The sequence below is a fragment of the Ricinus communis genome, chromosome 1, assembly GCF_019578655.1.
Source record: "Ricinus communis isolate WT05 ecotype wild-type chromosome 1, ASM1957865v1, whole genome shotgun sequence".
Classification (NCBI taxonomy): domain Eukaryota; kingdom Viridiplantae; phylum Streptophyta; class Magnoliopsida; order Malpighiales; family Euphorbiaceae; genus Ricinus; species Ricinus communis.
The window spans coordinates 661,270-674,131 of NC_063256.1; the positions used below are offsets into that span (position 1 = coordinate 661,270).

The 12,862-nt window shown below is 38.4% G+C and overlaps 3 protein-coding genes across 7 annotated transcripts; all 3 read right to left on the minus strand.

Annotated features, from left to right (window-relative positions):
- Positions 1-10: 10 nt before the first annotated feature.
- On the minus strand, positions 11-2,309 carry LOC8265822 (type III polyketide synthase A). The gene is made up of 2 exons (XM_015728366.3): positions 1,577-2,309; positions 11-1,259 (listed from the first exon to the last, which is right to left on the minus strand). Exons 1-2 carry the CDS (start codon positions 1,776-1,778, stop codon positions 292-294), a joined length of 1,170 nt encoding a protein of 389 aa, XP_015583852.2. The 5' UTR covers positions 1,779-2,309; the 3' UTR covers positions 11-291.
- A 131-nt stretch (positions 2,310-2,440) lies between these two features.
- Positions 2,441-5,345, minus strand: LOC107260740 (pentatricopeptide repeat-containing protein At1g02060, chloroplastic). The gene is made up of 2 exons (XM_025159586.2): positions 5,169-5,345; positions 2,441-5,084 (listed from the first exon to the last, which is right to left on the minus strand). The coding sequence occupies exons 1-2, from the start codon at positions 5,249-5,251 to the stop codon at positions 2,951-2,953; spliced, it is 2,217 nt and encodes a 738-aa protein (XP_025015354.1). The 5' UTR covers positions 5,252-5,345; the 3' UTR covers positions 2,441-2,950.
- Positions 5,346-5,551: 206 nt separating this feature from the next.
- Positions 5,552-12,717, minus strand: LOC8265823 (probable helicase CHR10). 5 transcript variants are annotated; one of them, XM_048371146.1, is made up of 17 exons: positions 12,416-12,708; positions 12,326-12,333; positions 12,061-12,139; positions 11,799-11,959; positions 11,542-11,685; positions 10,982-11,162; positions 10,543-10,678; positions 10,322-10,439; positions 10,117-10,206; positions 9,764-9,871; positions 9,490-9,687; positions 8,810-8,935; positions 8,068-8,729; positions 7,387-7,532; positions 6,644-6,808; positions 6,055-6,169; positions 5,552-5,949 (listed from the first exon to the last, which is right to left on the minus strand). In XM_048371146.1, exons 1-17 carry the CDS (start codon positions 12,594-12,596, stop codon positions 5,925-5,927), a joined length of 2,643 nt encoding a protein of 880 aa, XP_048227103.1. In that variant the 5' UTR covers positions 12,597-12,708; the 3' UTR covers positions 5,552-5,924. The 5 variants fall into 5 exon arrangements, with proteins under 5 accessions (XP_048227103.1, XP_048227173.1, XP_015584422.2 ...); XM_048371216.1 differs by having other exon boundaries at positions 5,736-5,949; positions 8,810-8,902; positions 12,416-12,709; XM_015728936.3 differs by having other exon boundaries at positions 5,736-5,949; positions 11,542-11,673; positions 12,416-12,707.
- Positions 12,718-12,862: the final 145 nt, after the last annotated feature.

Here is a 12,862-nt window from a genome sequence, read left to right on the forward strand (position 1 = left end):
AAAGAAAGTAAAACTGTGCAAGCCGGGTTAATTATTATTTGCATTTTGCAATTTGGATTTAATACACTCCATACACTTGAATGTCTGATACGGGTCCAAGTTTTCAGTTCACAGGAAAGAAAAAACCACACCATAATAACTAATGGCTAAAACAGTTTAAAAGTTCAGTTTGATAGAAATTCTTAAGAGTCCTTTTTTTTGGAACACTTCTAATTAACTCAAATGCATCTTAAAACAGAATGAAAATAGGATAATCAGACTAGAGGTAGCTGCTTCAGGATGTGATCGTGATCACAAGCTACGAAGAAGTATGCCTTCAAAAGTAATGCCAGGCCCAAAAGCTAAGGCAAGCCCCCACTCTTCACTTCCCTTTCTCTTCAATTCTTCTCTCATGTATTCTATAACATAGAATACGGTATTGCTGCTGACATTTCCATAATCCATCAGAGCCTTCCTGCTGCATTCTAGCTTCTCTGCGTTCAACTTCAAAGTGCTCTCTAGCCGGTTAAGTATTGCCGGTCCACCAGGGTGCACAGCCCAAAACAAGTCATTGAACTCAGTTAATCCTGCCTTTGACATAAGCTTTTTACAGAACTCCTCTATGTTATCTTCAATCTTCTGAGGAAGGTCCCTTCCAAGCTTGAAATTTATCCCCTCTTCAGAAAGGCGTCCATCAATTACATGTTGCGTTCCTGGCAGGAATTGCTGAACTGCATAGTTCAGCTCCATGAAAGGAGATTCACTACTTAATACAGGGTCCGCACCAATGATCGCAGCTGCAGCTCCATCCCCGAAAAGTGCAGCCCCTACAAGGTCATAAGGGCGTGCCTTGTTTGGTGGGCGAAAACCAAGTATGGTAGTTTCAGAGGTGGTTAACAAAACGCGGCTCCCTGGATTGTTTTCAGCTATGTCCTTTGCAACTCTAAGGCCAGTGACACCGCCATAACAGCCAAGAAAGTAAAGCATTACTCGGCTAACATCATTCCTTAAGCCAAGCTGGCTAGCAAGATAAAGATCACCGCCTGGTAAGCGTATCTCACTAGAAGAAACATAAACAATATGAGTGATATCTTCTACAGGCCTTCCCCACTCCTTGATGCAAGCAAGGCTTGCTTCTTTTGCCATCTCAACAACCGCAGGATTTGCTATGTCAAGCCTTTGTTTGATAGTGGTTGAGCCCTCAATTGCAATTTCAGGATATTTTTCCAGGATCTCCTTGGACATTACAGTATATCTTGTCTTCACAGTAGTAGTTTTACCTAGCAAAAGAGAAAGAATGCACTGTGATAGCAGCTGCAAGAAGCATCATGGTAGAAGTATTACTAATGCTTGCCGGCCTACTCCTAATAATTCTTTTTCTACCAAGTCAATGCAGATTTTTCTCAAGCCAGTTGTGTCTTAAGCTATCAGCAGAATTAAAAGCTAAGAGGAGACTCAGTTCAAAAAAAGAAAATAAGCTAATTCAAGATTTACCTCTGATGCAGATGTAAATTCCTTTTGCTATTGAACATTTAGTTTGGACATATTGAACGTGACAGATAAATAAGAGCTTTTATACAGAAGTAATTTCACTTACATAGTCGCTCCAATTTCTCCTTGATGGACACATCTTCACATTTGGTGTCTCGGATGTAGCCCTCCACCAGGCAATCCTGAGGAATGAGTTGGCTAGGGAAGGCCTTACCTACTGCAAGTACTGTTGCCTTCCCTGGCGTAGGAGCACGCCTAGTGAGGATAGGATAGTGACCTGAGGCACCATTGCTGTTAGTTTTTGACATCTTCGAGAGATTTAGCTGGAAGATAGTTTGGTAGGAAGAAGAGTTAATGGAGGAATTATCACAAAAGTAGAGAATATAAATGGGAGTTCAGTTTGTTCTTGGAGAAAGGTTGGTATCAAGGAAGAGTGGCATGAAAAATAAACAAATGCTCACTTCATTTTGGTTTGGTAATTTCTTGGGCACTTATGGTTAGAAGCGTGAGGGCTTTAATGGAGTGACAATCTTTTTTCCTGCCTTTGTCTTTTGTCTTGTTTATAAACCTTATTAAAGCATTTTCCAACATGTACTCGACCCACTTCCAACTTACCTTATTTTTCTGCATAAATTCAAAGAAGACAGGCAAGCCGTTAAAGATCGTGAAACTCTCAATCATCCGAGAGTTTGTCTGGTAAAACAAAAGATTTTACATGCTTTTTGTAATATGTTTCGGACATTGTACGGACACCACTAGCAATAACGCAGCCAACTTACTGCAGTTTGCATCCTGAAATATCTAATGGCCCATTTCCAGTTCCAGTGAGGCAGCTACATCCATTATAATAAGTGGAATTTTAGCTTTAGTACCAAAACAAATTAAAAAGACGCCGAACCCAGTGAATTCCACAGCTGCTCAACTCTAACGTAACCCAAGCTATTGCATTTGCATGTAAAGGAGAGAGATATGCGTGTCCGATGTGGAATTTAACTCATTCGAAAATATAATTTACACAAGTACAAAATTACAAAAGTAAAAAACATAACGGTATTGATGCATAATGTTACATGAACAGATGAAGGCTGGGGACTAGAAAGAAATAACTGCCATGCAGGCCTAGATAAGAAGATTCTTTCAGCGCTTTGCAATACCACAATGACAGTGCCATGCTTCCAAAACATTTATTACTTTCGCCATGCTTGATCCTGTTACCTGCAGAACATCAGATGCAAGATCACAATGCTTGCATAACCAGGCAAACAGGTCCAGTTAAAAGGCCTCCAGTTCCACCGTCTGACTAGCAGTGCACCCATGCTAGAGCTTCCACTCAACATATCACTTCAATAGTTCCATTTCTGGAAATGTAATTTTGCATGGTCAATTTAAAATCTTGAGCAACAGTTCTGTTCGATGGCCTATCAGGAACCTGGTCATGAGTCTTCTAGTGAGGAAACATTGCATCCGAGTATTCCTGAACTTAATAAGATTGCTGAGGCCTCTGAGCTATGGGGCTGACTTCCAGATATTTGTCTGGCTGACGCTTATTTGGCATCCTCTTGGATAGAAACTTTACTTCTTCTAATCTTCCCCTAGCTTCTAAGGCAACTCTCAGATTCTCAAGGCATCTCAGTGGTTGGTTATTGCCTTTCTCCACCAATTCATAGTACAACCCAAATGCTTCTGAATGTCTTTTCATTTTACAAAGACCTTCAATTACTGTGTCGCACATATCAATATCGACATTCTGATGTTTCTCCAAACAAAATAGTAACAATTTGTGTGCCAGTAGAAACTTTCTATTATGGGAAAGGAAACCAATCAACTCTTCCATGTCAACCACATACCCATTAGCATAAAGTAAACCAACAATCTTAAATGCCTTATCACGCAGTCCACTGCCGAAGAGTAATCTCACAGTATGTGTCGATAGATTTATGTTTTGTCTGATTTTTCCCTCCAACATCAACATTATAAACCTTGCTGATTCATGGGCACAACCTTTTGCCAGAAGTCTTGCAAGTATTGAATGGAAAGTAGAAGTTTCAGGGACATGGGAGCTCTTTATCATCTTCTCAAGAGTCTGGTAGGCAACAAGAGGTTCACCCTTCTGCAAGAGACCATCGATCAATGACTGATAGGTTTCAAGATCTGGCACAAAATCCCTTCTCAACATCAAGACCAAGAGCTCATACCCCGCTTCAAATGTACCTTCCCTGCAGTGCCCCTTTATCAGAATCTTGAAAGAAAGAGGATCTTGTGTTCCCCTTTTCATTAGCTGTCTAAACACTCTTTCTGCCTTTGCAGTCTTCCCATTTCTACACAAGAACTCAAACATGGATTTGTATGCTGCAACTAGAGGCGTACACCCATCATCTCTTAACAAAATTTCCTTCTCCGATAGTTCATCAAACAACTGCTCTGCTCTCTCAAAGTTCCCTCTTTGACACAAATTCCTAATCAAAACACTATAAGTAGCAGAATCGGGGCGAACATTCAACACCATCATCTTCTCGAAAACCTCAAGAGCATCATTCAAATTCCCCGCATTACAATGTGCATTCATCAATGTGTTAAGAGTGCATGTATCTGGAATAAATCCACCACCCCCTAAAGCTCCCTCAAAAATTTGTTTGATCTTATCAATCTTCTGCACCTCACAAAGACCCTTAATAAGTGTGTTGTAAGTAATTTCATTTGGTTTTAATCCTTTACTTACCATTTCTTCAAAAACAACCAAAGCCTCATCAATCTCATGCTTCATACAATACCCTCTAACCAAAGTAGTATAAGTAACAACATCAGGATTCAAATTGGTGCTTTTCTTAACCATCCCATTAACCACATTATGAGCTATATTAACCTTCCCTGCCCTACACAACCCGTCAACGAGAGTATTATAAGTTACAAGATCAGGATCACATTTAAAACGAGACATTTCTTTAAAAAACCTAAACCCTTCATCGACCATAGAATTCTTACAAAACCCTCTAATCAATATATTAAAAGTATAGGTATCAGGTGTAACGCCATATGTGCTAAGCATTTCATCAAACACACTCTGAGCCATATTTGTACGTCCACGTTTAAGTAAAATCAGCAAAAGACTATTAAATGTAACCACAGATGGGGAAACCCCAACTGACTTCATCGAATTAAAAACCTGTACAGATTCTTGAAACAGCCCGGCTTTACCATAACTCCTAATTAAGCTATTAAAGAACCTATCTTCAAGCTTAACAGTCCCATTCGACCTTCTTTTAATGGAGAAAAGGAAATTACGGGCTACATTGAGATTCCTAGCGCGACCCAAGATTTCTAGCATTAAAAAATACGATTGGTCGTTGTGAGTGAACCCTAATTCTGGGGCCCAATTGAAGAATTGAAGGGCTTTTGATGGGGTTTTAATGAGGCGAAGAACTTCAAAGACGGTAGTTTTTGATATTGAAGGAGAGAGAGATGAAAGTGAAGACTCGAGCTCAGTTGACCAGGGTTTGGAGTTGATGAGTCGCGCCATGGATTTAGCTTTCTTGGTTTTTGTGGAGGCTCTTTTCGGTCTAACAACATCGTTCCGTTCTTCATCCTCACGGTTTGTGATATCCTGAGAGTAGTACCTGAGCGATTACAATATAACTTAGTACTAAAGGGGAACTGTTTGCAGCAGAAATGACGAGAACAATCTCAGATTAGGAACCTACCTCAAAGCTGCGTGAAGCTTTTGAGAGTTTAGTTTGGAAAATTGTAACGCAGGTCGACTTTGAGAACTGGCGGTGGCCATCATGCATTCAGATTGCAAGACCAGCCAATTTTCATTTATCTCGACTCTCGTTCATTGTTACGACATGACGTACCCCACGTGCTAGATTTGATGACATGGCATATGCCCAAGTCTGACATAATGATGTGCAGACTCCATGTGTAAAGACCATGGTGCGACCTACAACACGTGTACGTTCTGATGACATGGCTCAAATCTGTCTCGCAATACGAAGAATGACCGAAGCCACCTGTAATATTTTGATGATATGGGACATGCATTAGGTATTTATATAGTAATTTCAATTTAGTTAGATTTAAAGAGTTGTGGAAATTTTAAAAATAAATTGAAAAACCTACTCTAATTAGTATTTCCTTCCCTAGCAGAGATGGAGTTCCAAAACCTTAACAAGGTTTGCCAGACAAAATGTAATAAACAAAGGTAAGTTCTTGCTTCGCCACCAAACGCATATCAGATCAAAACTTCTTCGTATAGACCAATGCTCCTCTTCAATAATCTGATCCCAACTTTCTTAAAATGCTAAAGCATATGGTAGAACAAGGGTCCATGTTCCTCAAAAAACGAGCCTAAATGCATCCTGCTAATTAGTAAAATGTTAATTTCATCTTGTTCTATGAAGTCGCAACTACAAACACTGGAGGACATCACAATTCACAATTAGTGTCACCCCCAAGCTTCAAGAAGATCGTTGATAATAATACCTGCAGAACACAGGATGACTTAATATGTTTTGCAGGTATGGTGAGATTGCATTTTCTTTTCTTAATTCTTTTTCTTTTTTTTAATTAAAAGAAAAGATAACTTACACATAGATATTTATGCCATAAATGGAAGCATATTTTCGTAGAAGACGTTCCACAGTGTACCACTGTGACCGATCTAATCCGTCGCCATACCCAATCCGAGGCATATGAATTGAGGCTTCATAAAAAGAATTAAAACAGAACGTTAGTTCATTTTTACATGTATAGAAGAGGCCAATACAAGAAATATTCAAATGTCATGTTTAATGGAATGGTTTGATAACTTACAGACGAATTATATGAATAACATGCACTATACTTGATGTTCAAGGTTTAGCAAACATATAGAGAGCATCCGTGTTTTCCCATGGCCATTACAAACCAAATTAAGATCACATATCTAAGATATCTCGTTGCTTAGTAGTTAGTAATCATAGCTCAGCTTCATCCTACTGTTGCTAATAGGCTTCAATACTTCTATATCATCATCTAGCTAATAATAATACTTTGTTGGATTGACTAGACAATAACAGCCATGCAAGAAATTTGCAACCGCCTTGAAGTGTTGGATGACAAGCAAATCATATCAACTGCCTATAATTTCATCTTACTATGGGAGACCAAAATAAACCAAACATGTAATGAATTATACCATAGTTTTGAGCTGCCACAAAAGAAACCTTGGATAGGCTATGCTCCAAGTCAGGAATAGAGATATTGCTGCGGGGGACTTTACGCCTGGGATTATATGATTGCACAACAGCCAAAGCCACCCATTGAGGAGAATCACCTTCTGTGCTTTGTGTCTCAGAGTCCTCTGCAAAACAATAAATGGACAAAGAGACGATGAAATCATACGAAGGAAGTATAAGAAAACATTTGTCAACACTTAAAGACAGGGATCAAAAAAGATAAAAGAGACCAGAGAGACCAGAATGGGACAAAAACATATCAACAAAACTTCTATTTCAATTTATTCAGCCAAGCAGCACAAATTTCTGACAGGAAAAAGTATTAGGAATTGTATTCATATATTGCTCTTGACCATCAACAAAGCATTGATCAGAATCAACAACAGATAGCCAAAAGATATTTCCAGTTACCAAGATCAAGCATAGCATTCTAAATCCATTTGGAATAACCATTATTCAGAAGCAGGAAAATAAAAAGGACTCAAGCACATGTGCGTGCTGTAATGATTTGTCCTGTTGATCCAGACAGTTTATATTTGCATATCATACTACTTTGCAGAAAACAAAAGATTATCATTTTGTCATCTGCCAGCAAGCCTATCTGCTCTGCCACTCAAAGGATGTGTATAACAGAATAATAGCATATCAAGCAGCATAGGTAACAAAAGCATTAGATGTAGGAAGAGGGAATACACAAGCTGACCGTTAATTCTTATAAGATGGAGATCACCAAGATTAAGGTCCCCAAACTCGGATGCCCGTTCGTACGCATTGGGGACGCTTGAAGACAGCTTCACCAGTGCATTGAACATTCCTCCGTGGCCCCAATTTCCAGAATTGTCCACACAACTGCCAAATTGATATCTGAGTCAAATCCTAAGGGTAGCATCTTAATGCTCGACAAAATTCAATCATTCAAGAGTACTGTGATTTTCTTCCATATGTGGCACAACTCATCTTAAGAGTCAGGCAAGAAAACTGAACTTCGTGTCTTCATCAATACAACTACATATCAAACCAGACTCTTATCATATTGACATCTATTTAGTACAATTCCAGATGCAATCTTAAGTAGTACAAGCGGATTGTACTGCATGCATTTGTGCAGAAAAAATGATCATGTTTACCATATTGATAATAATCCATTTCTGGCAACGAGCCTTGTTTGCTTGCAACTTAGGATATAATCTAAGTTTAAAGCAAACATGAAGTTGAAAACAATGTCTGAAAATATGATTGGCTTGTACAAGAATAACCCACTAATATTGATGGGATATTATTAGTCATCATAACTAAAGTCTCAGAAATCATAGTAGGAAAGAAAAGTAACACTAATTGGGACTCATTTTCAATGAGGAAGCAAATATGCAATACAAGTAGATACCTGAATATGACAGTAGGTTCAGATGGGCAGACTTTTGCTGGTTCTGTACAATCTCCAACAACAAAATGAAGAAAACCTGATTCTGACAGTACATCACCATCCACAGCTTCAGGATCTTTAACAGACAATGAATGGTATCCAAGGGATTCCCACTTATTTAACTTTTTCTCCTCTGCTTTCTTCTTTGCTGCCTCAAGTTTAAGATGCTTATCCTCAGGCAAACTCCTCCTATGTCCCAAATCCAAGACCATATTGCCACTTGATTGTGAGGCTTCCTTAAATCTTTCCACCCATGAGAGGTAAGATGCCTCATCAAGACCAGGATCATAATTGATAAAAGCAGAATTTCCCCCAGTAACCACATCAAATCCTTTCTTTTGATCAACTTGATCTAGCTTATATTTCCCACCATCCTTTGCCAATCCTTGATCATCACGAATTCCAATTACTTTCACTATCATAGCATTCAATTCTGGCATGTTTAGTTCATCTGGTTTTTCAGTAGTGATCTCTGAGGGATCGAAAATATGTAACCCAAATATGATAGATCGCAAATCAACAGTCTCAACTCCTACTGGCTCTTTCCCTTTCTGTTCCATAACATCATCCCCCAGAACATTATTACTAAGCTGCAATTTTTTCTCTGCCCTCCGCATAATAACCTACACCAACACATTAGAAGAATTGAGCAATGACATAAAAGCCGTGAATCAAAAATTAATCATTCATATAAAAATTTCACCTCTTCTACAGTATGCCGTGTAACCAAGTTTATAGACAACACATGATTCATTTGACCAATCCGGTGTGCTCGCTGCACAGCCTGCTTATCAACCTGGGGATTCCAATCTTGCTCATAGAATATAACCTATGCTTAAAATTTGTAAGATGTCAAAAATAAATGGCACATCTTAAACTCCATGCCGCTTCTCAAGGAATTAAGCATCTACTCAAGACTACTCGTGAAGAAGTTATTGCCGTGATATACTAAAATTCCAGCAATCTCATCAAAATCATTTAAAACAGAAATTAATACACCTTGCAGAAGCCAGAGCAAACCAATCTAGCTTCACTGTAATGAAATTCATCACATGTCACACCAACTGTTCATGAGCTAAAAATTCTAGCCAGGAAGGCAATGTCATTTTGTCGATTGTTAAGAATTAATGTCAGAGTAGCAAGTATAAACCTCATATAATATAGAATCCCAAAACAATCACCATCCTTGACTTCGCAATGCCACAATATTCTAATTCGCTACAGAATGTTAAGATCAACAACAAAAACATGTTTACAGCACAACAGTTAGAGCAACTAAAGATAAATTTGTGATAGATAAACCATTTTTGTTTTAGCTCAACTATCATACTTCAAAACTCGCAACAAAGGAGTAAGCCTTAGAAAATTTTAGATGGAACACACCGTGTCTGCAGCCACAAGATTTAAGCCAACTCCTCCAGCTCTTGTAGATATCATGAAAACAAAGGCACTATTTTCCTCAAATTCAGATTTCAACTTCATTGCTTGTCCACTAAAACTTCTAATGGCAGCAAATCGCTCCTCAGCCCGAATTGAACCGTCAAGACGCTCATAGGAATACTTGCGCAACTCCAGAAAATCCTGTATTGTATAAAAATTCCATGATGAACAAATTATTTAAGGAAACACCGTCTATTTAACCAAGTGGATAACATACCTGTAAAATGTCAAGCGTATGGGTCATCTGAGCAAAGATAAGGACACGGTGTCCAGAACCATGCAGCTTCTTAAGTAATTGGTCCAAAATTATAAGCTTTCCACTAGCCTGAATTTCAAGTTAAATAAAAAAGAAAAAGGAATTCCCTTGGAATGCATACAAGAAGACGCAATAAGCATATAAAAACTACTGGATCAGAGAGCAGCAACACGGTTGCCTCTTGTATACTTCAAAACTTATACATCTAAGTTATCTACTATTCAATCTTAGTTATAGTTATGGGAATATGTAACTAGGTGCAGAGTCTGCACCTAATATAATCCCTCTTTCCTATGAAAAAACGGACCAGTTACCTGAACTAGGTGTTCACCCTCTTCGTATGGCTCAGGCTCGATACCAGGAAAGAGGTAAGGGTGGCTACATGCTTTTCGTAGTTGTATTACCTGAGTACGGGTAAAATAAAAATAATAATAAGTATCATTATACTCAGGTAACTTGAGGAAAAAATTTTGCCATATTATGATGTTCTCAAGGCCAGGATTTGAGAAGTTAGGTTACAATATTCTGTAGAGATTGATGATTAGAAGCTGCAGACGACAATGCAAGAAGTTTTGGGAGCTCCTTCCTCAATATTGACATATAAACCCTCTTTTGCAGGCTGACCAGTGGAGCCATCCTATCAAGATCAAGCAAAACATTGATATAAACTCTTCACCAAAGAGACAGTAGATCAAGTTTCCTGGGTAACATAAAAGACTTTTTAAACGCAAGAAACGCACACAGTAACCTCTGTAAGTGGTGGCAGTACTAGGTTGCCAGCCTCTATAAGCTTAGATTTTGTTCTCCGAAGCATGAAGGCTGTCAACATGCATTTTAAAGTCTTCAATTGCCTCTTGATCTTGGCTGCATCGAGATCTGTTGAACAGTAAAGAGGGGTTGCAATATATAAACTTCAGCATTTTTTTTGCACAAAAAGCAGCATGCAAGCACAGATTCACAGCCAGAAGCAGGCAATGTGAATTCAAATGCAGATGTCATCTCTCTTAAAATTTAAACGAAACAAAAATGACCGACCAACAAGTATTGAGGCAAAAATTCTTAGGTGTGTAACCACATATCGATCATCACAATTAGGTATAATACCAGCTAAGTTCTGTAAAGTTTTGCATTCTGGAATGTGGAAAGAAGCTACTCACTCAGATCAAATAAGAGGATAACCTGATGTAGGATCTCCAGCTTCTTTGAACGTGGAAAGAAACTGCTCGAGTGTCCCGAACACTGAAGGCATGCAAAAATGCATCAAAACCCAGAGTTCAATGAGATTATTCTGGATAGGAGTGCCCGTCATCAATAGCCGTCTAGGCATGAGGAACCGCTCATTGAGGACATTATACAGAACCTGTTAAGGTTTAGCTCCAATAAGTGAAAAAAATGGTACTAACGCTAGCGACTAGACATGCAGTAAGATCTAGTTTTACTATGATCAGCAAGGACAAATTACTTGACAATGTAAGAGTCACCAACATAGTGAATTTCTCAAACAATTCAGGTTCAATTTACACAATAAGAACAAATGAATGATATAAGTTCTGTCACAAACAGGCCCCTCTCTTCCCCCACTAATAATCTTTTTATGCACTTTGTGATTTCCAGGTGCACATGATGAATTCATTATAAAATCCAGAACTATAAAGCCTAATCAGCACATTTAGAATCCAATAGGACATGATTTGCAGTAACAACAATGTCAGATAGAGCGATTTTATGATTAGACATACACTGGAAGGATTTTTAAGTCTTTGAGCTTCATCAATTATTGCATAATGCCAAGGAATTTGAGAAAGAAAGTTTTGATCCATCAACGCTATGTCATAGGTTGTCAACAGCACATCAAAAGGTAACAACGATCCCTGTAAACAGTTCTTAACACATCATAGATAGTAGAGAAAAGTGTAAGCTTTGAAAACACAGGTATGAGGAAAAAAGAATACATATAGAACTATGAAGATAAAAAAGTTACATATTCTAAACTCACATCAGTTGATGAGGGATGATTTTTTACATGCTGGTACATGTTTCTGCGTAGATTTCTCCGGTGGTCTTTGTCACCTACATATCTAAGGGCCTTCAGTTTTGGAGTGAATTTGGCCATCTCTGAGATCCAGCCATCTGTAACACTTAGAGGGCATAATACCACTGCAAAAATAAACAAATAAATAAGAAGAATAATCCAAGAACAATTGCACGGGCATGCAGGTCACTGGCAGAAATTAATCAAACTATTACTAATAACTCACAAAACGGTCCAGCTGATATCTGCTGAGCTTTTAAATAACTTAGGAAACATACAGCTTGCAAAGTTTTTCCCAATCCCATCTGCCAATAATTAAATCAGATTCAGAACATAATGATAATAACAAAAAAGCTAATTGAACTCTTTTACAGCATTACAATAATTACTAATTGCTAACATTAAGCGTTTAATTTGTATTACAACGGATTTAACATAATCTCAGGTTCAAAGTCAAATCCCCGAATTCAGAGAAATGAAAGATATCGTACCTCATCTCCTGCAAGTAAAATATTTCCGTTAGCTCGTTCTTTTTAATTGAAAAGAACATAATCAAGGATTAGAAAAAAGAAATTAATTACCTAGTATAACGTTCACGCCGAGAAGGTATCTCCGTATAAGCCAAAAGACACCTTCCACTTGGTGAGGTTTCAGTGTCGCTGTAACTCCAATTTCTGCAGCGTTTATGGTCACGTCATCGGCGCGTGCGTCGGCGTCGATTATGATCGAAGCTGCTGTCATTATTCTCTGCTCGTAATCCATGCTTTGTCTATTTTGGTTGTTTAGACATTTGACAGAAATGGCGGTTTTGACACTGAATAGCAGCTTGGATGAAAAGCGAGGGAAATGGAGAAGTAAATAAATAACAAATCCACGCGGCTCGTATTTAGTTCACCTGCTTTTGAACGCAATTCGGTGGCACTTTTTCTTTTTTTCTTTAGTTTCAGTTGCTATGGGCTGGGCTTAGACACTCTCACGGTCCAGATGGTTCAGCCTTGAAGCTTAGACAAGTCCAATCTAGGATTACT